The following is a 22,989-nucleotide window of genomic DNA, read 5'->3' as shown; positions in this document are numbered from 1 at the left end:
TGATTAATGCACCTGTGTGTCCCCTGGTGGGAGGGATATAGTGATTAATGCACCTATGTGTCCCCTGGTGGGAGGGATATAGTGATTAATGCACCTATGTGTCCCCTGGTGGGAGGGATATAGTGATTAATGCACCTGTGCGTCCCCTGGTGGGAGGGATATAGTGATTAATGCACCTGTGTGTCCCCTGGTGGGAGGGATATAGTGATTAATGCACCTGTGTGTCCCCTGGTGGGAGGGATATAGTGATTAGTGCACCTGTGTGTCCCCTGGTGGGAGGGATATAGTGATTAGTGCACCTGTGTGTCCCCTGGTGGGAGGGATATAGTGATTAATGCACCTGTGTGTCCCCTGGTGGGAGGGATATAGTGATTAATGCACCTATGTGTCCCCTGGTGGGAGGGATATAGTGATTAATGCACCTGTGTGTCCCCTGGTGGGAGGGATATAGTGATTAATGCACCTGTGTGTCCCATGGTGGGAGGGATATAGTGATTAATGCACCTGTGTGTCCCCTGGTGGGAGGGATATAGTGATTAATGCACCTGTGTGTCCCCTGGTGGGAGGGATATAGTGATTAGTGTACCTGTGTGTCCCATGGTGGGGGGGGGGGTATAGTGATTAATGCACCTGTGTGTCCCCTGGTGGGAGGGATATAGTGATTAATGCACCTGTGTGTCCCATGGTGGGAGGGATATAGTGATTAATGCACCTGTGTGTCCCCTGGTGGGAGGGATATAGTGATTAATGCACCTGTGTGTCCCCTGGTGGGAGGGATATAGTGATTAATGCACCTGTGTGTCCCCTGGTGGGAGGGATATAGTGATTAATGCACCTGTGTGTCCCCTGGTGGGAGGGATATAGTGATTAGTGTACCTGTGTGTCCCCTGGTGGGAGGGATATAGTGATTAGTGTACCTGTGTGTCCCCTGGTGGGAGGGATATAGTGATTAGTGCACCTGTGTGTCCCCTGGTGGGAGGGATATAGTGATTAATGCACCTGTGTGTCCCCTGGTGGGAGGGATATAGTGATTAATGCACCTATGTGTCCCCTGGTGGGAGGGATATAGTGATTAATGCACCTGTGTGTCCCCTGGTGGGAGGGATATAGTGATTAATGCACCTGTGTGTCCCATGGTGGGAGGGATATAGTGATTAATGCACCTGTGTGTCCCCTGGTGGGAGGGATATAGTGATTAATGCACCTGTGTGTCCCCTGGTGGGAGGGATATAGTGATTAGTGTACCTGTGTGTCCCATGGTGGGGGGGGGGTATAGTGATTAATGCACCTGTGTGTCCCCTGGTGGGAGGGATATAGTGATTAATGCACCTGTGTGTCCCATGGTGGGAGGGATATAGTGATTAATGCACCTGTGTGTCCCCTGGTGGGAGGGATATAGTGATTAATGCACCTGTGTGTCCCCTGGTGGGAGGGATATAGTGATTAATGCACCTGTGTGTCCCCTGGTGGGAGGGATATAGTGATTAATGCACCTGTGTGTCCCCTGGTGGGAGGGATATAGTGATTAGTGTACCTGTGTGTCCCCTGGTGGGAGGGATATAGTGATTAATGCACCTGTGTGTCCCCTGGTGGGAGGGATATAGTGATTAATGCACCTGTGTGTCCCCTGGTGGGGGGGGGGGTATAGTGATTAATGCACCTGTGTGTCCCCTGGTGGGAGGGATATAGTGATTAATGCACCTGTGTGTCCCATGGTGGGAGGGATATAGTGATTAATGCACCTGTGTGTCCCCTGGTGGGAGGGATATAGTGATTAATGCACCTGTGTGTCCCCTGGTGGGAGGGATATAGTGATTAATGCACCTGTGTGTCCCCTGGTGGGAGGGATATAGTGATTAATGCACCTGTGTGTCCCCTGGTGGGGGGGGGGGTATAGTGATTAATGCACCTGTGTGTCCCCTGGTGGGAGGGATATAGTGATTAATGCACCTGTGTGTCCCCTGGTGGGAGGGATATAGTGATTAATGCACCTGTGGGTCCCCTGGTGGGAGGGATATAGTGATTAATGCACCTGTGTGTCCCCTGGTGGGAGGGATATAGTGATTAATGCACCTGTGTGTCCCCTGGTGGGAGGGATATAGTGATTAATGCACCTGTGTGTCCCCTGGTGGGGGGGGGTATAGTGATTAATGCACCTGTGTGTCCCCTGGTGGGGGGGGGGTATAGTGATTAATGCACCTGTGTGTCCCCTGGTGGGAGGGATATAGTGATTAATGCACCTGTGTGTCCCCTGGTGGGAGGGATATAGTGATTAATGCACCTGTGTGTCCCCTGGTGGGAGGGATATAGTGATTAATGCACCTGTGTGTCCCCTGGTGGGAGGGATATAGTGATTAATGCACCTGTGTGTCCCCTGGTGGGAGGGATATAGTGATTAATGCACCTGTGTGTCCCCTGGTGGGAGGGATATAGTGATTAATGCACCTGTGTGTCCCCTGGTGGGGGGGGGGGGTATAGTGATTAATGCACCTGTGTGTCACCTGGTGGGAGGGATATAGTGATTAATGCACCTGTGTGTCCCTGGTGGGAGGGATATAGTGATTAATGCACCTGTGTGTCCCCTGGTGGGAGGGATATAGTGATTAATGCACCTGTGTGTCCCCTGGTGGGAGGGATATAGTGATTAATGCACCTGTGTGTCCCCTGGTGGGAGGGATATAGTGATTAATGCACCTGTGTGTCCCCTGGTGGGAGGGATATAGTGATTAATGCACCTGTGTGTCCCATGGTGGGGGGGGGGGGGGTATAGTGATTAATGCACCTGTGTGTCCCCTGGTGGGAGGGATATAGTGATTAATGCATCTGTGTGTCCCCTGGTGGGAGGGATATAGTGATTAGTGTACCTGTGTGTCCCCTGGTGGGAGGGATATAGTGATTAGTGTACCTGTGTGTCCCCTGGTGGGAGGGATATAGTGATTATTGTACCTGTGTGTCCCCTGGTGGGAGGGATATAGTGATTAGTGTACCTGTGTGTCCCCTGGTGGGAGGGATATAGTGATTAGTGTACCTGTGTGTCCCCTGGTGGGAGGGATATAGTGATTAATGCACCTGTGTGTCCCCTGGTGGGAGGGATATAGTGATTAATGCACCTGTGTGTCCCCTGGTGGGAGGGATATAGTGATTAATGCACCTGTGTGTCCCCTGGTGGGAGGGATATAGTGATTAATGCACCTGTGTGTCCCCTGGTGGGAGGGATATAGTGATTAATGCACCTGTGTGTCCCATGGTGGGGGGGGGGGTATAGTGATTAATGCACCTGTGTGTCCCATGGTGGGGGGGGGGTATAGTGATTAATGCACCTGTGTGTCCCCTGGTGGGAGGGATATAGTGATTAATGCACCTGTGTGTCCCCTGGTGGGAGGGATATAGTGATTAATGCACCTGTGTGTCCCCTGGTGGGAGGGATATAGTGATTAATGCACCTGTGTGTCCCCTGGTGGGAGGGATATAGTGATTAATGCACCTGTGTGTCCCATGGTGGGGGGGGGGGGTATAGTGATTAATGCACCTGTGTGTCCCCTGGTGGGAGGGATATAGTGATTAATGCACCTGTGTGTCCCCTGGTGGGAGGGATATAGTGATTAATGCACCTGTGGGTCCCCTGGTGGGAGGGATATAGTGATTAATGCACCTGTGTGTCCCCTGGTGGGAGGGATATAGTGATTAATGCACCTGTGTGTCCCATGGTGGGGGGGGGGGGTATAGTGATTAATGCACCTGTGTGTCCCATGGTGGGGGGGGGGGGGGTATAGTGATTAATGCACCTGTGTGTCCCCTGGTGGGAGGGATATAGTGATTAATGCACCTGTGTGTCCCCTGGTGGGAGGGATATAGTGATTAATGCACCTGTGTGTCCCCTGGTGGGAGGGATATAGTGATTAATGCACCTGTGTGTCCCCTGGTGGGTGGGATATAGTGATTAATGCACCTGTGTGTCCCCTGGTGGGAGGGATATAGTGATTAATGCACCTGTGTGTCCCATGGGTGGGTGGGGGGGGTATAGTGATTAATGCACCTGTGTGTCCCCTGGTGGAGGGATATAGTGATTAATGCACCTGTGTGTCCCCTGGTGGGAGGGATATAGTGATTAGTGTACCTGTGTGTCCCCTGGTGGGAGGGATATAGTGATTAGTGTACCTGTGTGTCCCCTGGTGGGAGGGATATAGTGATTAGTGTACCTGTGTGTCCCCTGGTGGGAGGGATATAGTGATTAGTGTACCTGTGTGTCCCCTGGTGGGAGGGATATAGTGATTAATGCACCTGTGTGTCCCCTGGTGGGAGGGATATAGTGATTAATGCACCTGTGTGTCCCCTGGTGGGAGGGATATAGTGATTAATGCACCTGTGTGTCCCCTGGTGGGAGGGATATAGTGATTAATGCACCTGTGTGTCCCCTGGTGGGAGGGATATAGTGATTAATGCACCTGTGTGTCCCATGGTGGGGGGGGGGGGGGGGGTATAGTGATTAATGCACCTGTGTGTCCCATGGTGGGGGGGGGGGGGGTATAGTGATTAATGCACCTGTGTGTCCCCTGGTGGGAGGGATATAGTGATTAATGCACCTGAGTGTCCCCTGGTGGGAGGGATATAGTGATTAATGCACCTGTGTGTCCCCTGGTGGGAGGGATATAGTGATTAATGCACCTGTGTGTCCCCTGGTGGGAGGGATATAGTGATTAATGCACCTGTGTGTCCCCTGGTGGGAGGGATATAGTGATTAATGCACCTGTGTGTCCCATGGTGGGAGGGTTATAGTGATTAATGCACCTGTGTGTCCCCTGGTGGGAGGGATATAGTGATTAATGCACCTGTGTGTCCCCTGGTGGGAGGGATATAGTGATTAGTGTACCTGTGTGTCCCCTGGTGGGAGGGATATAGTGATTAGTGTACCTGTGTGTCCCCTGGTGGGAGGGATATAGTGATTAGTGTACCTGTGTGTCCCCTGGTGGGAGGGATATAGTGATTAGTGTCCCCTGGTGGGAGGGATATAGTGATTAATGCACCTGTGTGTCCCCTGGTGGGAGGGATATAGTGATTAGTGTACCTGTGTGTCCCCTGGTGGGAGGGATATAGTGATTAGTGTACCTGTGTGTCCCCTGGTGGGAGGGATATAGTGATTAATGCACCTATGTGTCCCCTGGTGGGAGGGATATAGTGATTAGTGTACCTGTGTGTCCCCTGGTGGGAGGGATATAGTGATTAGTGTACCTGTGTGTCCCCTGGTGGGAGGGATATAGTGATTAATGCACCTGTGTGTCCCCTGGTGGGAGGGATATAGTGATTAATGCACCTGTGTGTCCCCTGGTGGGAGGGATATAGTGATTAATGCACCTGTGTGTCCCATGGTGGGGGGGGGGGGTATAGTGATTAATGCACCTGTGTGTCCCCTGGTGGGAGGGATATAGTGATTAGTGTACCTGTGTGTCCCCTGGTGGGAGGGATATAGTGATTAATGCACCTGTGTGTCCCCTGGTGGGAGGGATATAGTGATTAATGCACCTGTGTGTTCCATGGTGGGGGGGGGGTATAGTGATTAATGCACCTGTGTGTCCCCTGGTGGGGGGGATATAGTGATTAATGCACCTGTGTGTCCCCTGGTGGGAGGGATATAGTGATTAATGCACCTGTGTGTCCCCTGGTGGGAGGGATATAGTGATTAGTGTACCTGTGTGTCCCCTGGTGGGAGGGATATAGTGATTAATGCACCTGTGTGTCCCCTGGTGGGAGGGATATAGTGATTAATGCACCTGTGTGTCCCATGGTGGGGGGGGGGGTATAGTGATTAATGCACCTGTGTGTCCCCTGGTGGGAGGGATATAGTGATTAAATGCACCTGTGTGTCCCCTGGTGGGAGGGATATAGTGATTAATGCACCTGTGTGTCCCCTGGTGGGAGGGATATAGTGATTAATGCACCTGTGTGTCCCATGGTGGGGGGGGGGTATAGTGATTAATGCACCTGTGTGTCCCCTGGTGGGAGGGGTATAGTGATTAATGCACCTGTGTGTCCCCTGGTGGGAGGGATATTGTGATTAATGCACCTGTGTGTCCCCTGGTGGGAGGGATATAGTGATTAATGCACCTGTGTGTCCCATGGTGGGGGGATATAGTGATTAATGCACCTGTGTGTCCCCTGGTGGGAGGGATATAGTGATTAATGCACCTGTGTGTCCCCTGGTGGGGGGGATATAGTGATTAATGCACCTGTGTGTCCCCTGGTGGGAGGGATATAGTGATTAATGCACCTGTGTGTCCCATGGTGGGGGGGGGGGGTATAGTGATTAATGCACCTGTGTGTCCCCTGGTGGGAGGGATATAGTGATTAATGCACCTGTGTGTCCCCTGGTGGGAGGGATATAGTGATTAATGCACCTGTGTGTCCCCTGGTGGGAGGGATATAGTGATTAATGCACCTGTGTGTCCCATGGTGGGGGGGGGGGTATAGTGATTAATGCACCTGTGTGTCCCCTGGTGGGAGGGATATAGTGATTAATGCACCTGTGTGTCCCCCTGGTGGGAGGGATATAGTGATTAATGCACCTGTGTGTCCCATGGTGGGGGGGTGGGTTATAGTGATTAATGCACCTGTGTGTCCCCTGGTGGGAGGGATATAGTGATTAATGCACCTGTGTGTCCCCTGGTGGGAGGGATATAGTGATTAATGCACCTGTGTGTCCCATGGTGGGGGGAGGGATATAGTGATTAATGCACCTGTGTGTCCCTTGGTGGGGGGAGGGATATAGTGATTAATGCACCTGTGTGTCCCCTGGTGGGAGGGATATAGTGATTAATGCACCTGTGTGTCCCCTGGTGGGAGGGATATAGTGATTAGTGCACCTGTGTGTCCCCTGGTGGTAGGGATATAGTGATTAATGCACCTATGTGTCCCCTGGTGGGAGGGATATAGTGATTAATGCACCTGTGTGTCCCATGGTGGGAGGGATATAGTGATTAATGCACCTGTGTCCCCTGGTGGGAGGGATATAGTGATTAATGCACCTGTGTCCCCTGGTGGGAGGGATATAGTGATTAATGCACCTGTGTGTCCCATGGTGGGGGGGGGGGGTATAGTGATTAATGCACCTGTGCATCCCCTGGTGGTAGGGATATAGTGATTAATGCACCTGTGTGTCCCCTGGTGGGAGGGATATAGTGATTAGTGTACCTGTGTGTCCCCTGGTGGGAGGGATATAGTGATTAATGCACCTGTGCATCCCCTGGTGGGAGGGATATAGTGATTAATGCACATGTGCGTCCCCTGGTGGGAGGGATATAGTGATTAATGCACCTGTGCTCCCCCTGGTGGTAGGGATATAGTGATTAATGCACCTATGTGTCCCCTGGTGGTAGGGATATAGTGATTAATGCACCTATGTGTCCCCTGGTGGGAGGGATATAGTGATTAGTGCACCTGTGTGTCCCCTGGTGGGAGGGATATAGTGATTAATGCATATGTGCGTCCCCTGGTGGGAGGGATATAGTGATTAATGCACCTGTGTGTCCCCTGGTGGGAGGGATATAGTGATTAATGCACCTGTGTGTCCCCTGGTGGGAGGGATATAGTGATTAATGCACCTGTGTGTCCCCTGGTGGGAGGGATATAGTGATTATTTCACCTGTGCGTCACCTGGTGGGAGGGATATAGTGATTAATGCACCTGTGTGTCCCCTGGTGGGAGGGATATAGTGATTATTTCACCTGTGCGTCACCTGGTGGGAGGGATATAGTGATTAATGCACCTGTGTGTCCCCTGGTGGGAGGGATATAGTGATTAGTGCACCTGTGTGTCCCCTGGTGAGAGAGATATAGTGATTAATGCACATGTGAGTCCCCTGGTGGGAGGGATATAGTGATTAATGCATATGTGCGTCCCCTGGTGGGAGGGATATAGTGATTAATGCACCTGTGTGTCCCCTGGTGGGAGGGATATAGTGATTAATGCACCTGTGTGTCCCCTGGTGGGAGGGATATAGTGATTATTTCACCTGTGCGTCACCTGGTGGGAGGGATATAGTGATTAATGCACCTGTGTGTCCCCTGGTGGGAGGGATATAGTGATTATTTCACCTGTGCGTCACCTGGTGGGAGGGATATAGTGATTAATGCATATGTGCGTCCCCTGGTGAGAAGGATATAGTGATTATTGCACCTGTGCGTCCCCTGGTGAGAGGGATATAGTGATTAATGCACCTGTGCGTCCCCTGGTGGGAGGGATATAGTGATTAATGCACCTGTGCGTCCCCTGGTGGGAGGGATATAGTGATTAGTGCACCTGTGTGTCCCCTGGTGGGGGGGATATAGTGATTAGTGCACCTGTGTGTCCCCTGGTGGGAGGGATATAGTGATTAATGCACCTGTGCGTCCCCTGGTGGGAGGGATATAGTGATTAATGCACCTGTGCGTCCCCTGGTGGGAGGGATCTAGTGATTAATGCACCTGTGTGTCCCCTGGTGGGAGGGATATAGTGATTAATGCACCTGTGTGTCCCCTGGTGAGAGAGATATAGTGATTAATGCACCTGTGAGTCCCCTGGTGGGAGGGATATAGTGATTAATGCACCTGTGCGTCCCCTGGTGGGAGGGATATAGTGATTAGTGCACCTGTGTGTCCCCTGGTGGGGGGGATATAGTGATTAGTGCACCTGTGTGTCCCCTGGTGGGGGGGATATAGTGATTAGTGCACCTGTGCGTCCCCTGGTGGGAGGGATATAGTGATTAATGCACCTGTGCGTCCCCTGGTGGGAGGGATCTAGTGATTAATGCACCTGTGTGTCCCCTGGTGGGAGGGATATAGTGATTAATGCACCTGTGTGTCCCCTGGTGAGAGAGATATAGTGATTAATGCACATGTGAGTCCCCTGGTGGGAGGGATATAGTGATTAATGCACCTGTGCGTCCCCTGGTGGGAGGGATATAGTGATTAGTGCACCTGTGCGTCCCCTGGTGGGAGGGATATAGTGATTAATGCACCTGCGATACTGACACGCTCCTGTGTATTTTTGTCTAGGTGAGAACAAGCTGTGTATCTATGCCGTCCTCATCACACCTGTTCTTACAGTATCTGTCTGATCAGACTGAGGAGATTTGTGATAAAACCTCTAAGGTTTCTATGTCAGCCAGAGAGGTAATGACGACTCTTGTGCTGAATAAGAGAACAGATTCACCATATCTCTGTTCAAAAGAGAAATACAACTCTGAACGCCAGGGATTATAGCGTCTGTTTTACAGTAAATGTCCTGCTGTACAAACACAGGGAAACCCAAATAGTGCAGTAGCCCTGGGGTCAGCTAGTGAGACACGAACAGATACACCAGGGCTTCACCAGACTGGACTTTACACAACTGTTACTGCGCCTCCTACTCTCTCTGTCCTTGCACAACTGTTACTGCGCCTCCTGCTCTCTCTGTCCTTGCACAACTGTTACTGCGCCTCCTGCTCTCTCTGTCCTTGCACAACTGTTACTGCGCCTCCTGCTCTCTCTGTCCTTGCACAACTGTTACTGCGCCTCCTGCTCTCTCCTTGCACAAGTGCTACTGCGCCTCCTGCTCTCTCCTTGCACAAGTGCTACTGCGCCTCCTGCTCTCTCCTTGCACAAGTGTTACTGCGCCTCCTGCTCTCTCTGTCCTTGCACAAGTGTTACTGCGCCTCCTGCTCTCTCTGTCCTTGCACAACTGTTACTGCGCCTCCTGCTCTCTCTGTCCTTGCACAACTGTTACTGCGCCTCCTGCTCTCTCCTTGCACAAGTGCTACTGCGCCTCCTGCTCTCTCCTTGCACAAGTGCTACTGCGCCTCCTGCTCTCTCCTTGCACAAGTGTTACTGCGCCTCCTGCTCTCTCCTTGCACAAGTGCTACTGCGCCTCCTGCTCTCTCCTTGCACAAGTGCTACTGCGCCTCCTGCTCTCTCCTTGCACAAGTGCTACTGCGCCTCCTGCTCTCTCCTTGCACAAGTGTTACTGCGCCTCCTGCTCTCTCCTTGCACAAGTGTTACTGCGCCTCCTGCTCTCTTCTTGCTCTCTCCTTGCACAAGTGTTACTGCGCCTCCTGCTCTCTCCTTGCACAAATGCTACTGCACCTCCTGCTCTCTCCTTGCACAAGTGTTACTGCGCCTCCTGCTCTCTCCTTGCACAAGTGTTACTGCGCCTCCTGCTCTCTCCTTGCACAAATGCTACTGCGCCTCCTGCTCTCTCCTTGCACAAATGCTACTGCACCTCCTGCTCTCTCCTTGCACAAGTGTTACTGCGCCTCCTGCTCTCTCCTTGCACAAGTGTTACTGCGCCTCCTGCTCTCTCCTTGCACAAGTGTTACTGCGCCTCCTGCTCTCTCCTTGCACAAATGCTACTGCACCTCCTGCTCTCTCCTTGCACAAGTGTTACTGCGCCTCCTGCTCTCTTCTTGCTCTCTCCTTGCACAAGTGTTACTGCGCCTCCTGCTCTCTTCTTGCTCTCTCCTTGCACAAGTGTTACTGCGCCTCCTGCTCTGTCTTTGCACAAGTGTTACTGCGCCTCCTGCTCTCTTCTTACTCTCTCTTTGCACAAGTGCTACTGCACCTCCTGCTCTCTCCTTGCACAGGTGCTACTGCGCCTCCTGCTCTCTCCTTGCACAAGTGCTACTGCGCCTCCTGCTCTCTCCTTGCACAAGTGCTACTGCGCCTCCTGCTCTCTCCTTGCACAAGTGTTACTGCGTCTCCTGCTCTCTTCTTTCTCTCTCCTTGCACAAGTGTTATTGCGCCTCCTGCTCTCTTCTTTCTCTCTCCTTGCACAAGTGTTATTGCGCCTCCTGCTCTCTTCTTTCTCTCTCCTTGCACAAGTGCTACTGCGCCTCCTGCTCTCTGCTTGCACAAGTGCTACTGCGCCTCCTGCTCTCTCCTTGCACAAGTGCTACTGCGCCTCCTGCTCTCTGCTTGCACAAGTGCTACTGCACCTCCTGCTCTCTCCTTGCACAGGTGCTACTGCGCCTCCTGCTCTCTCGTTGCACAAGTGTTATTGCGCCTCCTGCTCTCTTCTTTCTCTCTCCTTGCACAAGTGTTACTGCGCCTCCTGCTCTCTGCTTGCACAAGTGCTACTGCGCCTCCTGCTCTCTGCTTGCACAAGTGCTACTGCACCTCCTGCTCTCTCCTTGCACAAGTGCTACTGCGCCTCCTGCTCTCTCCTTGCTCTCCTGTGTATTTTTGTCTAGGTGAGAACAAGCTGTGTATCTATGCCGTCCTCATCACACCTGTTCTTACAGTATCTGTCTGATCAGACTGAGGAGATTTGTGATAAAACCTCTAAGGTTTCTATGTCAGCCAGAGAGGTAATGACGACTCTTGTGCTGAATAAGAGAACAGATTCACCATATCTCTGTTCAAAAGAGAAATACAACTCTGAACGCCAGGGATTATAGCGTCTGTTTTACAGTAAATGTCCTGCTGTACAAACACAGGGAAACCCAAATAGTGCAGTAGCCCTGGGGTCAGCTAGTGAGACACGAACAGATACACCAGGGCTTCACCAGACTGGACTTTACACAACTGTTACTGCGCCTCCTACTCTCTCTGTCCTTGCACAACTGTTACTGCGCCTCCTGCTCTCTCTGTCCTTGCACAACTGTTACTGCGCCTCCTGCTCTCTCTGTCCTTGCACAACTGTTACTGCGCCTCCTGCTCTCTCTGTCCTTGCACAACTGTTACTGCGCCTCCTGCTCTCTCTGTCCTTGCACAACTGTTACTGCCCCTCCTGCTCTCTCTGTACTTGCACAACTGTTACTGCGCCTCCTGCTCTCTCCTTGCACAAGTGCTACTGCGCCTCCTGCTCTCTCCTTGCACAAGTGCTACTGAGCCTCCTGTTCTCTCCTTGCACAAGTGTTACTGAGCCTCCTGCTCTCTCCTTGCACAAGTGCTTCTGAGCCTCCTGCTCTCTCCTTGCACAAGTGCTACTGAGCCTCCTGCTCTCTCCTTGCACAAGTGTTACTGCGCCTCCTGCTCTCTCCTTGCACAAGTGCTACTGAGCCTCCTGCTCTCTCCTTGCACAAGTGCTACTGCGCCTCCTGCTCTCTCCTTGCACAAGTGTTACTGCGCCTCCTGCTCTCTCCTTGCACAAGTGTTACTGCGCCTCCTGCTCTCTTCTTGCTCTCTCCTTGCACAAGTGTTACTGCGCCTCCTGTTCTCTCCTTGCACAATTGTTATTGCGCCTCCTGCTCTCTTCTTGCTCTCTCCTTGCACAAGTGCTACTGAGCCTCCTGCTCTCTCCTTGCACAAGTGCTACTGAGCCTCCTGCTCTCTCCTTGCACAAGTGCTACTGCGTCTCCTGCTCTCTCCTTGCACAAGTGTTACTGCGTCTCCTGCTCTCTCCTTGCACAAGTGTTACTGCGTCTCCTGCTCTCTCCTTGCACAAGTGTTACTGCGCCTCCTGCTCTCTTTTTGCTCTCTCCTTGCACAAGTGTTACTGCGCCTCCTGCTCTCTCCTTGCTCTCCTGTGTATTTTTGTCTAGGTGAGAACAAGCTGTGTATCTATGCCGTCCTCATCACACCTGTTCTTACAGTATCTGTCTGATCAGACTGAGGAGATTTGTGATAAAACCTCTAAGGTTTCTATGTCAGCCAGAGAGGTAAGGAGGACTCTTGTGCTGAATAAGAGAACAGATTCACCATATCTCTGTTCAAAAGAGAAATACAACTCTGAACGCCAGGGATTATAGCGTCTGTTTTACAGTAAATGTCCTGCTGTACAAACACAGGGAAACCCAAATAGTGCAGTAGCCCTGGGGTCAGCTAGTGAGACACGAACAGATACACCAGGGCTTCACCAGACTGGACTTTACACAACTGTTACTGCGCCTCCTACTCTCTCTGTCCTTGTACAAGTGTTACTGCGCCTCCTGCTCTCTCTGTCCTTGCACAACTGTTACTGCGCCTCCTGCTCTCTCTGTCCTTGCACAACTGTTACTGCACCTCCTGCTCTCTCTGTCCTTGCACAACTGTTACTGCGCCTCCTGCTCTCTCTGTCCTTGCACAACTGTTACTGCCCCTCCTGCTCTCTCTGTACTTGCACAACTGTTACTGCGCCTCCTGCTCTCTCCTTGCACAAGTGCTACTGCGCCTCCTGCTCTCTCCTTGCACAAGTGCTACTGAGCCTCCTGTTCTCTCCTTGCACAAGTGTTACTGAGCCTCCTGCTCTCTCCTTGCACAAGTGCTTCTGAGCCTCCTGCTCTCTCCTTGCACAAGTGCTACTGAGCCTCCTGCTCTCTCCTTGCACAAGTGTTACTGCGCTTCCTGCTCTCTCCTTGCACAAGTGCTACTGAGCCTCCTGCTCTCTCCTTGCACAAGTGCTACTGCGCCTCCTGCTCTCTCCTTGCACAAGTGTTACTGCGCCTCCTGCTCTCTCCTTGCACAAGTGTTACTGCGCCTCCTGCTCTCTCCTTGCACAAGTGTTACTGCGCCTCCTGCTCTCTTCTTGCTCTCTCCTTGCACAAGTGTTACTGCGCCTCCTGTTCTCTCCTTGCACAATTGTTATTGCGCCTCCTGCTCTCTCCTTGCACAAGTGCTACTGAGCCTCCTGCTCTCTCCTTGCACAAGTGCTACTGAGCCTCCTGCTCTCTCCTTGCACAAGTGCTACTGCGTCTCCTGCTCTCTCCTTGCACAAGTGTTACTGCGTCTCCTGCTCTCTCCTTGCACAAGTGTTACTGCGTCTCCTGCTCTCTCCTTGCACAAGTGTTACTGCGCCTCCTGCTCTCTTTTTGCTCTCTCCTTGCACAAGTGTTACTGCACCTCCTGCTCTCTCCTTGCACAAGTGTTACTGCGCCTCCTGCTCTCTCCTTGCACAAGTGCTACTGCGCCTCCTGCTCTCTCCTTGCACAAGTGTTACTGCGCCTCCTGCTCTCTCCTTGCACAAGTGTTACTGCGCCTCCTGCTCTCTTCTTGCTCTCTCCTTGCACAAGTGTTACTGCGCCTCCTGTTCTCTCCTTGCACAATTGTTATTGCGCCTCCTGCTCTCTTCTTGCTCTCTCGTTGCACAAGTGCTACTGAGCCTCCTGCTCTCTCGTTGCACAAGTGCTACTGAGCCTCCTGCTCTCTCCTTGCACAAGTGCTACTGAGCCTCCTGCTCTCTCCTTGCACAAGTGCTACTGCGTCTCCTGCTCTCTCCTTGCACAAGTGTTACTGCGTCTCCTGCTCTCTCCTTGCACAAGTGTTACTGCGTCTCCTGCTCTCTCCTTGCACAAGTGTTACTGCGCCTCCTGCTCTCTTTTTGCTCTCTCCTTGCACAAGTGTTACTGCGCCTCCTGCTCTGTCCTTGCACAAGTGTTACTGCGTCTCCTGCTCTCTCCTTGCACAAGTGTTACTGCGCCTCCTGCTCTCTTCTTGCTCTCTCCTTGCACAAGTGTTACTGCGCCTCCTGCTCTGTCCTTGCACAAGTGTTACTGTGCCTCCTGCTCTCTTCTTGCTCTCTCCTTGCACAGGTGCTACTGCACCTCCTGCTCTCTCCTTGCACAATTGTTATTGCGCCTCCTGCTCTCTTCTTGCTCTCTCGTTGCACAAGTGCTACTGCGCCTCCTGCTCTCTCCTTGCTCTCTCCTTGCACAAGTGTCACTGCGCCTCCTGCTCTCTCCTTCTACAAGTGCTACTGCGCCTCCTGCTCTCTCCTTGCACAAGTGTTATTGCGCCTCCTGCTCTCTTCTTGCTCTCTCCTTGCACAAGTGTCACTGCGCCTCCTGCTCTCTCCTTGCACAAGTGCTACTGCGCCTCCTGCTCTCTCGTTGCACAAGTGCTACTGCGCCTCCTGCTCTCTCGTTGCACAAGTGCTACTGCGCCTCCTGCTCTCTCGTTGCACAAGTGCTACTGCGCCTCCTGCTCTCTCGTTGCACAAGTGCTACTGCGCCTCCTGCTCTCTCCTTGCACAAGTGTTACTGCGCCTCCTGCTCTCTCCTTGCACAAGTGTTACTGCGCCTCCTGCTCTCTCCTTGCACAAGTGTTACTGCGCCTCCTGCCCTCTCCTTGCACAAGTGTTACTGGGCCTCCTGCTCTCTCCTTGCTCTCTCGTTGCACAAGTGCTACTGCGCCTCCTGCTCTCTCCTTGCACAAGTGTTACTGCACCTCCTGCTCTCTCCTTGCACAAGTGTTACTGCGCCTCCTGCTCTCTCCTTGCACAAGTGTTACTGCGCCTCCTGCCCTCTCCTTGCACAAGTGTTACTGGGCCTCCTGCTCTCTCCTTGCACAAGTGTTACTGCGCTTCCTGCTCTCTCCTTGCACAAGTGCTACTGCGCTTCCTGCTCTCTCCTTGCACAAGTGTTACTGCGCCTCCTGCTCTCTCCTTGCACAAGTGTTACTGCGCTTCCTGCTCTCTCCTTGCACAAGTGTTACTGCGCTTCCTGCTCTCTCCTTGCACAAGTGTTACTGCGCTTCCTGCTCTCTCCTTGCACAAGTGTTACTGCGCCTCCTGCTCTCTCCTTGCACAAGTGTTAATGCGCTTCCTGCTCTCTCCTTGCACAAGTTTTACTGCGCCTCCTGCTCTCTCCTTGCACAAGTGTTACTGCGGTTCCTGCTCTCTTCTTGCTCTCTCCTTGCACAAGTGTTACTGCGCCTCCTGCTCTCTCCTTGCACAAGTGTTACTGCGCCTCCTGCTCTCTCCTTGCACAAGTGTTACTGCGCCTCCTGCTCTCTCCTTGCACAAGTATTACTGCGCTTCCTGCTCTCTCCTTGCACAAGTGTTACTGCGCCTCCTGCAATATTTAACTGTCCCGTTTGAGCTTTAACTGTGCTAGAAGAAAGATTTATGTATGGGTTTGTATCTCTATGATAAAGACCTTTGCAGCCTGAGACCTTTATATTTGAGCCCTTATAACTTTTTGTGTAATAATATTTATTAGCTGGTGTCACTGTACTGTGTAATAATATTTATTAGCTGGTGTCATTGTACTGTGTAATAATATTTATTAGCTGGTGTCACTGTACTGTGTAATAATATTTATTAGCTGGTGTCACTGTACTGTGTAATAATATTTATTAGCTGGTGTCACTGTACTGTGTAATAATATTTATTAGCTGGTGTCACTGTACTGTGTAATAATATTTATTAGCTGGTGTCACTGTACTGTATAATAATATTTATTAGCTGGTGTCATTGTACTGTGTAATAATATTTATTAGCTGGTGTCACTGTACTGTGTAATAATATTTATTAGCTGGTGTCACTGTACTGTGTAATAATATTTATTAGCTGGTGTCACTGTACTGTGTAATAATATTTATTAGCTGGTGTCACTGTACTGTATAATAATATTTATTAGCTGGTGTCACTGTACTGTGTAATAATATTTATTAGCTGGTGTCACTGTACTGTGTAATAATATTTATTAGCTGGTGTCACTGTACTGTGTAATAATATTTATTAGCTGGTGTCACTGTACTGTATAATAATATTTATTAGCTGGTGTCACTGTACTGTGTAATATTAGCTGGTGTCACTGTACTGTATAATAATATTTATTAGCTGGTGTCACTGTACTGTGTAATAATATTTATTAGCTGGTGTCACTGTACTGTATAATAATATTTATTAGCTGGTGTCACTGTACTGTGTAATAATATTTATTAGCTGGTGTCACTGTACTGTGTAATAATATTTATTAGCTGGTGTCATTGTGAGTGTTACTGTACTGTGTAATAATATTTATTAGCTGGTGTCACTGTACTGTGTAATAATATTTATTAGCTGGTGTCACTGTACTGTGTAATAATATTTATTAGCTGGTGTCACTTTACTGTGTAATAATATTTATTAGCTGGTGTCACTGTACTGTGTAATAATATTTATTAGCTGGTGTCACTGTACTGTGTAATAATATTTATTAGCTGGTGTCACTGTACTGTGTAATAATATTTATTAGCTGGTGTCATTGTGAGTGTTACTGTACTGTATAATAATATTTATTAGCTGGTGTCACTGTACTGTGTAATAATATTTATTAGCTGGTGTCACTGTACTGTGTAATAATATTTATTAGCTGGTGTCACTTTACTGTATAATAATATTTATTAGCTGGTGTCACTGTACTGTATAATAATATTTATTAGCTGGTGTCATTGTACTGTGTAATAATATTAGCTGGTGTCACTGTACTGTATAATGATATTTATTCGCTGGTGTCATTGTGAGTGTCACTGTACTGTGTAATAATATTTATTAGCTGGTGTCACTGTACTGTATAATAATATTTATTAGCTGGTGTCACTGTACTGTGTAATAATATTTATTAGCTGGTGTCACTGTACTGTATAATATTTATTAGCTGGTGTCACTGTACTGTATAATAATATTTATTAGCTGGTGTCACTGTACTGTGTAATAATATTTATTAGCTGGTGTCACTGTACTGTGTAATAATATTTATTAGCTGGTGTCATTGTGAGTGTTACTGTACTGTGTAATATTTATTAGCTGGTGTCACTGTACTGTGTAATAATATTTATTAGCTGGTGTCACTGTACTGTGTAATAATATTTATTAGCTGGTGTCATTGTGAGTGTTACTGTACTGTGTAATAATATTTATTAGCTGGTGTCACTGTACTGTGTAATAATATTTATTAGCTGGTGTCATTGTACTGTATAATAATATTTATTAGCTGGTTTCATTGTGAGTGTTACTGTACTGTGTAATAATATTTATTAGCTGGTTTCATTGTGAGTGTTACTGTACTGTGTAATAATATTTATTAGCTGGTGTCACTGTAATGTGTAATAATATTTATTAGCTGGTGTTACTGTAATGTGTAATAATGTTTATTAGCTGGTGTCACTGTACTGTGTAATAATATTTATTAGCTGGTGTCGCTGTACTGTATAATAATATTTATTAGCTGGTGTCATTGTGAGTGTCACTGTACTGTATAATAATATTTATTAGCTGGTGTCATTGTGTGTCACTGTACTGTATAATAATATTTATTTGCTGGTGTCATTGTGAGTGTTACTTTACTGTATAATAATATTTATTAGCTGGTGTCATTGTGAGGGTTACTTTACTGTATAATAATATTTATTAGCTGGTGTCACTGTACTGTATAATAATATTTATTAGCTGGTGTCATTGTACTGTGTAATAATATTTATTAGCTGGTGTCACTGTACTGTATAATAATATTTATTAGCTGGTGTCACTGTACTGTGTAATAATATTTATTAGCTGGTGTCAGTGTACTGTGTAATAATATTTATTAGCTGGTGTTACTGTACTGTGTAATAATATTTATTCGCTGGTATCATTGTGAGTGTCACTGTACTGTGTAATAATATTTATTAGCTGGTGTCACTGTACTGTATAATAATATTTATTAGCTGGTGTCACTGTACTGTGTAATAATATTTATTAGCTGGTGTCACTGTACTGTATAATAATATTTATTAGCTGGTGTCACTGTACTGTGTAATAATATTTATTAGCTGGTGTCAGTGTACTGTATAATATTAGCTGGTGTCACTGTACTGTGTAATAATATTTATTAGCTGGTGTCACTGTACTGTAAATAATATTTATTAGCTGGTGTCACTGTACTGTGTAATAATATTTATTAGCTGGTGTCATTGTACTGTGTAATAATATTTATTAGCTGGTGTCACTGTACTGTATAATAATATTTATTAGCTGGTGTCATTGTACTGTGTAATAATATTTATTAGCTGGTGTCACTGTACTGTGTAATAATATTTATTAGCTGGTGTCACTGTACTGTATAATAATATTTATTAGCTGGTGTCATTGTACTGTGTAATAATATTTATTAGCTGGTGTCACTGTACTGTGTAATAATATTTATTAGCTGGTGTCACTGTACTGTGTAATAATTTTTATTAGCTGGTGTCACTGTACTGTGTAATAATATTTATTAGCTGGTGTCACTGTACTGTGTAATAATATTTATTAGCTGGTGTCATTGTGAGTGGTACTGTATAATAATATTTATTAGCTGGTGTCACTGTACTGTATAATATTAGCTGGTGTCACTGTACTGTATAATAATATTTATTAGCTGGTGTCAGTGTACTGTATAATATTAGCTGGTGTCACTGTACTGTATAATAATATTTATTAGCTGGTGTCACTGTACTGTATAATAATATTTATTGGTGTCACTGTACTGTGTAATAATATTTATTAGCTGGTGTCACTGTACTGTAAATAATATTTATTAGCTGGTGTCACTGTACTGTGTAATAATATTTATTAGCTGGTGTCACTGTACTGTGTAATAATATTTATTAGCTGGTGTCACTTTACTGTATAATAATATTTATTAGCTGGTGTCATTGTGAGGGTTACTTTACTGTATAATAATATTTATTAGCTGGTGTCACTGTACTGTGTAATAATATTTATTAGCTGGTGTCACTGTACTGTATAATAATATTTATTAGCTGGTGTTACTGTACTGTGTAATAATATTTATTCGCTGGTATCATTGTGAGTGTCACTGTACTGTGTAATACTATTTATTAGCTGGTGTCAGTGTACTGTATAATATTAGCTGGTGTCACTGTACTGTGTAATAATATTTATTAGCTGGTGTCACTGTACTGTGTAATAATATTTATTAGCTGGTGTCACTGTACTGTATAATAATATTTATTAGCTGGTGTCACTGTACTGTATAATAATATTTATTAGCTGGTGTCACTGTACTGTGTAATAATATTTATTAGCTGGTGTCACTGTACTCTGTATTGTTTTGTGACACTCACCAGAGCTCTGAAGCTGCGCTAACCCACCGAACATTAACTTTAATTGCGCTCAAGTGATCACATTTACTTTCAAGTTGTAATACGAGTAAAAACCTGAAGCATGCAAGCAGCCACGATAAACCCCTTTTTGCACGGCTTCAACTGTTAGTGCGCCACTCGTAATCAAGCCCCCAATGTTTAAAAAGTTTCCAATTTACTTCTGTTATCAAATTCTTCCCATAATATTCTTTGTTGAAGAGATACCTAGGTAGCATCTGGAGCACTATATTGCAGAATATATTGCTGCCATCTAATGCTTTTGCATATGGATAGCGTTCTTGCAAAACTGCTGCTATATAGTGATCCACACGTGCACGCTTCCAAGCTTACGTCCCTGCTTTTCAACAAAAGATACCAAAAGAACCAAGAAAAATTTGATAATAGAAGTAAAATAGAAAGTTTTTTTAAATTGCTGCTGTAGGGGGAGGAGCCGGCGTCCATGAGGAATGGCCGCACCTTAGATGAGGTCTGATTCTCCTAATACCGGCACAAGGGGCTAAATTGGTAGCTACTTTGTCATAGCAGGTACACAAACCTCACTAGTATAGATGTGAGAGACAGAGACGACTTCAAAACCTACGGGAACAAGTTTTCTTCTATAAAGGTAAGACGAGTCCACGGATTCATCCTTTACTTGTGGGATATTATCCTTCCCTACAGGAAGTGGCAGAGAGCACCACAGCAGAGCTGTCTATATAGCTCCACCCCCCAGTCATTCTCTTTGCCTACTCTTAGTACTAGGAAGGGTAAAGTGAAAGAGGTGATAAAATATTAGTTTTTAATTTCTTCAAGCAAGAGTTTGTTATTTTAAATGGTACCGGTGTGTACTATTTACTCTCAGGCAGCAGATGGATGAAGACTGCTGCCTGGAGGATTATGATCTTAGCATTTGTAACTAAGATCCATTGCTGTTCCCACAGAGGCTGAGGAGTACAGGAAACTTCAGTGTGAGGAACGGTTTTATGCTATGCAGCAATGAGGTATGTTCAGTCATATTTTTCTGGAGAGACCGTGTATTTCAGAAAGGCTGACATTATACCCAGGAGGGTAAGGGTAAGCAGTATTCCTAGAGCTAAAAGAAGGGCATTACTTAGCTTGCTTATGGGGCCAATTACAAATATGGTTGACACTGAATTGCAAATGTTTGTGAGCAAACGTTTTTTGATTTGGGAGTGCTTAAGGTTATTGTGGGCAATAATGTTTTGGGCAGCTTTATTAAGGGCACACATGGCTTAACTTTTGGGTCTCAGAACCCACATGGCTAGTTATAACCGCTCTGGTGCGGTTCTGTAAGGCTGTGGAGACATCAAGTGAGATGGGCGGGGCCTATTTTCGCGCCTCAGATGCTCAGTTAGTTTTATCAGCAAGCTCTAACTCCTGAGGGCCCTGGTGTATGTTTTGGGCCAAATCAAAGCTTTTACCCCACATTTTCGATCCCTGAGGGCAGGTAGGGCAGGTGCTGAGAGTGTTTTTTTTTCCGGATCAGGGCCAATTTTCGATCCGGTTTGCAAATTAAGGGGTTAATTGTTAAAAAAAATTGTGCTGCAATCTTATCTACCTATATTGTGTCTACATACAAAATTTTGAAAAATTTGGTGCATGTTTAGGCTGTTTTGCAGAACGTGTATGCTTTTTTTTCTCTTAACCCCTTAAGGACCAGCGACGTACCCTGTATGTCGCTGGCCTTTTTTTGGGACTTGATTGTTTTATAGCGCGGTCTTGCCACCAACGTTAAGACTGCTCTATTCCACAAAGCCTTCTGGAGGGAGGGCATTAATAGTGTGTTCTTGCTAGACTTGTGCTATTATGTCCTGAAAAAACCCTTAACGACCAGTGACATACAGGGTACATTGTGGTCATTAAGGGGTTAAAGGCGCAGTACCATTTTTTTAAGATTGTTATTTTTTTTCACTAAATAAAGTGTTTTCATGCTTGTTTATAGTCATTACTAGCCTATTCAACATGTGTGACATTGAGGAAAGTCAATGTTCAATATGTTTAGAAGCCATTGTGGAACCTCCACTTAGAATGTGTCCCTCATGCACTGAAAGGTCAATAAATTGTAAAGAACATATTTCTTTTGCAAGATGTACCGAGTCCACAGATTCATCCTAACTTGTGGGATATTGCCCTTCCTGACAGGAAGTAGCAAAGAGAGCACCACAGCAGAGCTGTCTTTATAGCTCCCCCCTTAACTCCACCCCCAGTCATTCTCTTTGCTGGCTCTAAGCAGAAATGATCCAGGAGGGTCAATATATGACCACCATGGATTTAAAGGATGCGTATCTACACATTCCTATCCACAAAGATCATCACCAATTCCTCAGGTTTGTCTTCCTGGACAGGCATTACCAGTTTGTGGCTCTTCCCTTCGGGTTGGCCACGGCGCCAAGAATCTTCACAAAGGTGCTAGGGTCCCTTCTGGCGGTCCTAAGGCCGCGGGGCATAGCAGTGGCGCCTTATCTAGACGACATCCTTATTCAAGCGTCAACTTTTCAACTAGACAAGTCTCACACAGACTTAGTGTTGGCCTTTCTAAGATCTCATGGGTGGAAGGTGAACGTGAAAAAGAGTTATCTTATTCCTCTCACAAGAGTTCCATTCCTGGGAACTCTGATAGATTCGGTGGACATGAAAATTTTTCTGACGGAGGTCAGGAAATCAAAGATTTTAACCACCTGCCGAGCTCTTCATTCCATTCCTCGGCCGTCAGTAGCTCAGTGTATGGAGGTAATCGGACTTATGGTAGCGGCAATGGACATATTTCTGTTTGCTCGCTTGCATCTCAGACCATTGCAACTATGCATGCTCAGACAGTGGAATGGGGATTATGCAGATTAATCTCCTCAGATAGATCTGGATCAAGAGACCAGAGACTCTCTTCTTTGGCTGGTTGTCACAGGATCACCTGTTCTGGGGAATGTGTTTACGCAGGCCAGCGTGGGTTATAGTGACGACGGACGCCAGCCTACTGGGCTGGGGTGCAATCATGGAATTCCCTGAAAGCACAGGGTTTGTGGATTCAGGAGGAGGCCCTCCTACCGATAAATATTCTGGTATTAAGAGCGATATTCAATGCTCTTCAGGCATGGCCTCAGCTGGCTTCGGCCGGATTCATCAGATTTCAGTCGGACAACATCACGACTGTAGCTTATATCAATCATCAGGAGGGAACAAGGAGTTCCTTGGCGATGATAGAAGTTTCCAGGATAATCCGATG

General features: G+C 47.4%; 1 protein-coding gene across 2 annotated transcripts in view; it reads left to right on the top strand.

The window, feature by feature from the left end:
• The window catches only part of LOC128638241 (uncharacterized), a 41,776-nt gene that overhangs the window by 592 nt on the left and 18,195 nt on the right, over positions 1 to 22,989 (top strand). The window contains exon 1 of one of the 2 annotated variants that reach the window (XM_053690091.1): positions 11,800 to 12,604. The exons of the other annotated variant lie outside the window; for it this stretch is intronic. Within the exon in view, the coding sequence (XP_053546066.1) occupies positions 12,509 to 12,604 (96 nt within the window). The 5' untranslated portion in view covers positions 11,800 to 12,508. Of the gene's footprint in view, positions 1 to 11,799; positions 12,605 to 22,989 lie in introns of those variants that run through there. 2 annotated transcript variants of the gene reach the window in all.

Source organism: Bombina bombina, chromosome 8, assembly GCF_027579735.1.
Source record: "Bombina bombina isolate aBomBom1 chromosome 8, aBomBom1.pri, whole genome shotgun sequence".
NCBI lineage: Eukaryota > Metazoa > Chordata > Amphibia > Anura > Bombinatoridae > Bombina > Bombina bombina.
The sequence above is the reverse complement of the archived record's forward strand: the minus strand, read 5'-3'. Positions and strand labels throughout refer to the sequence as shown.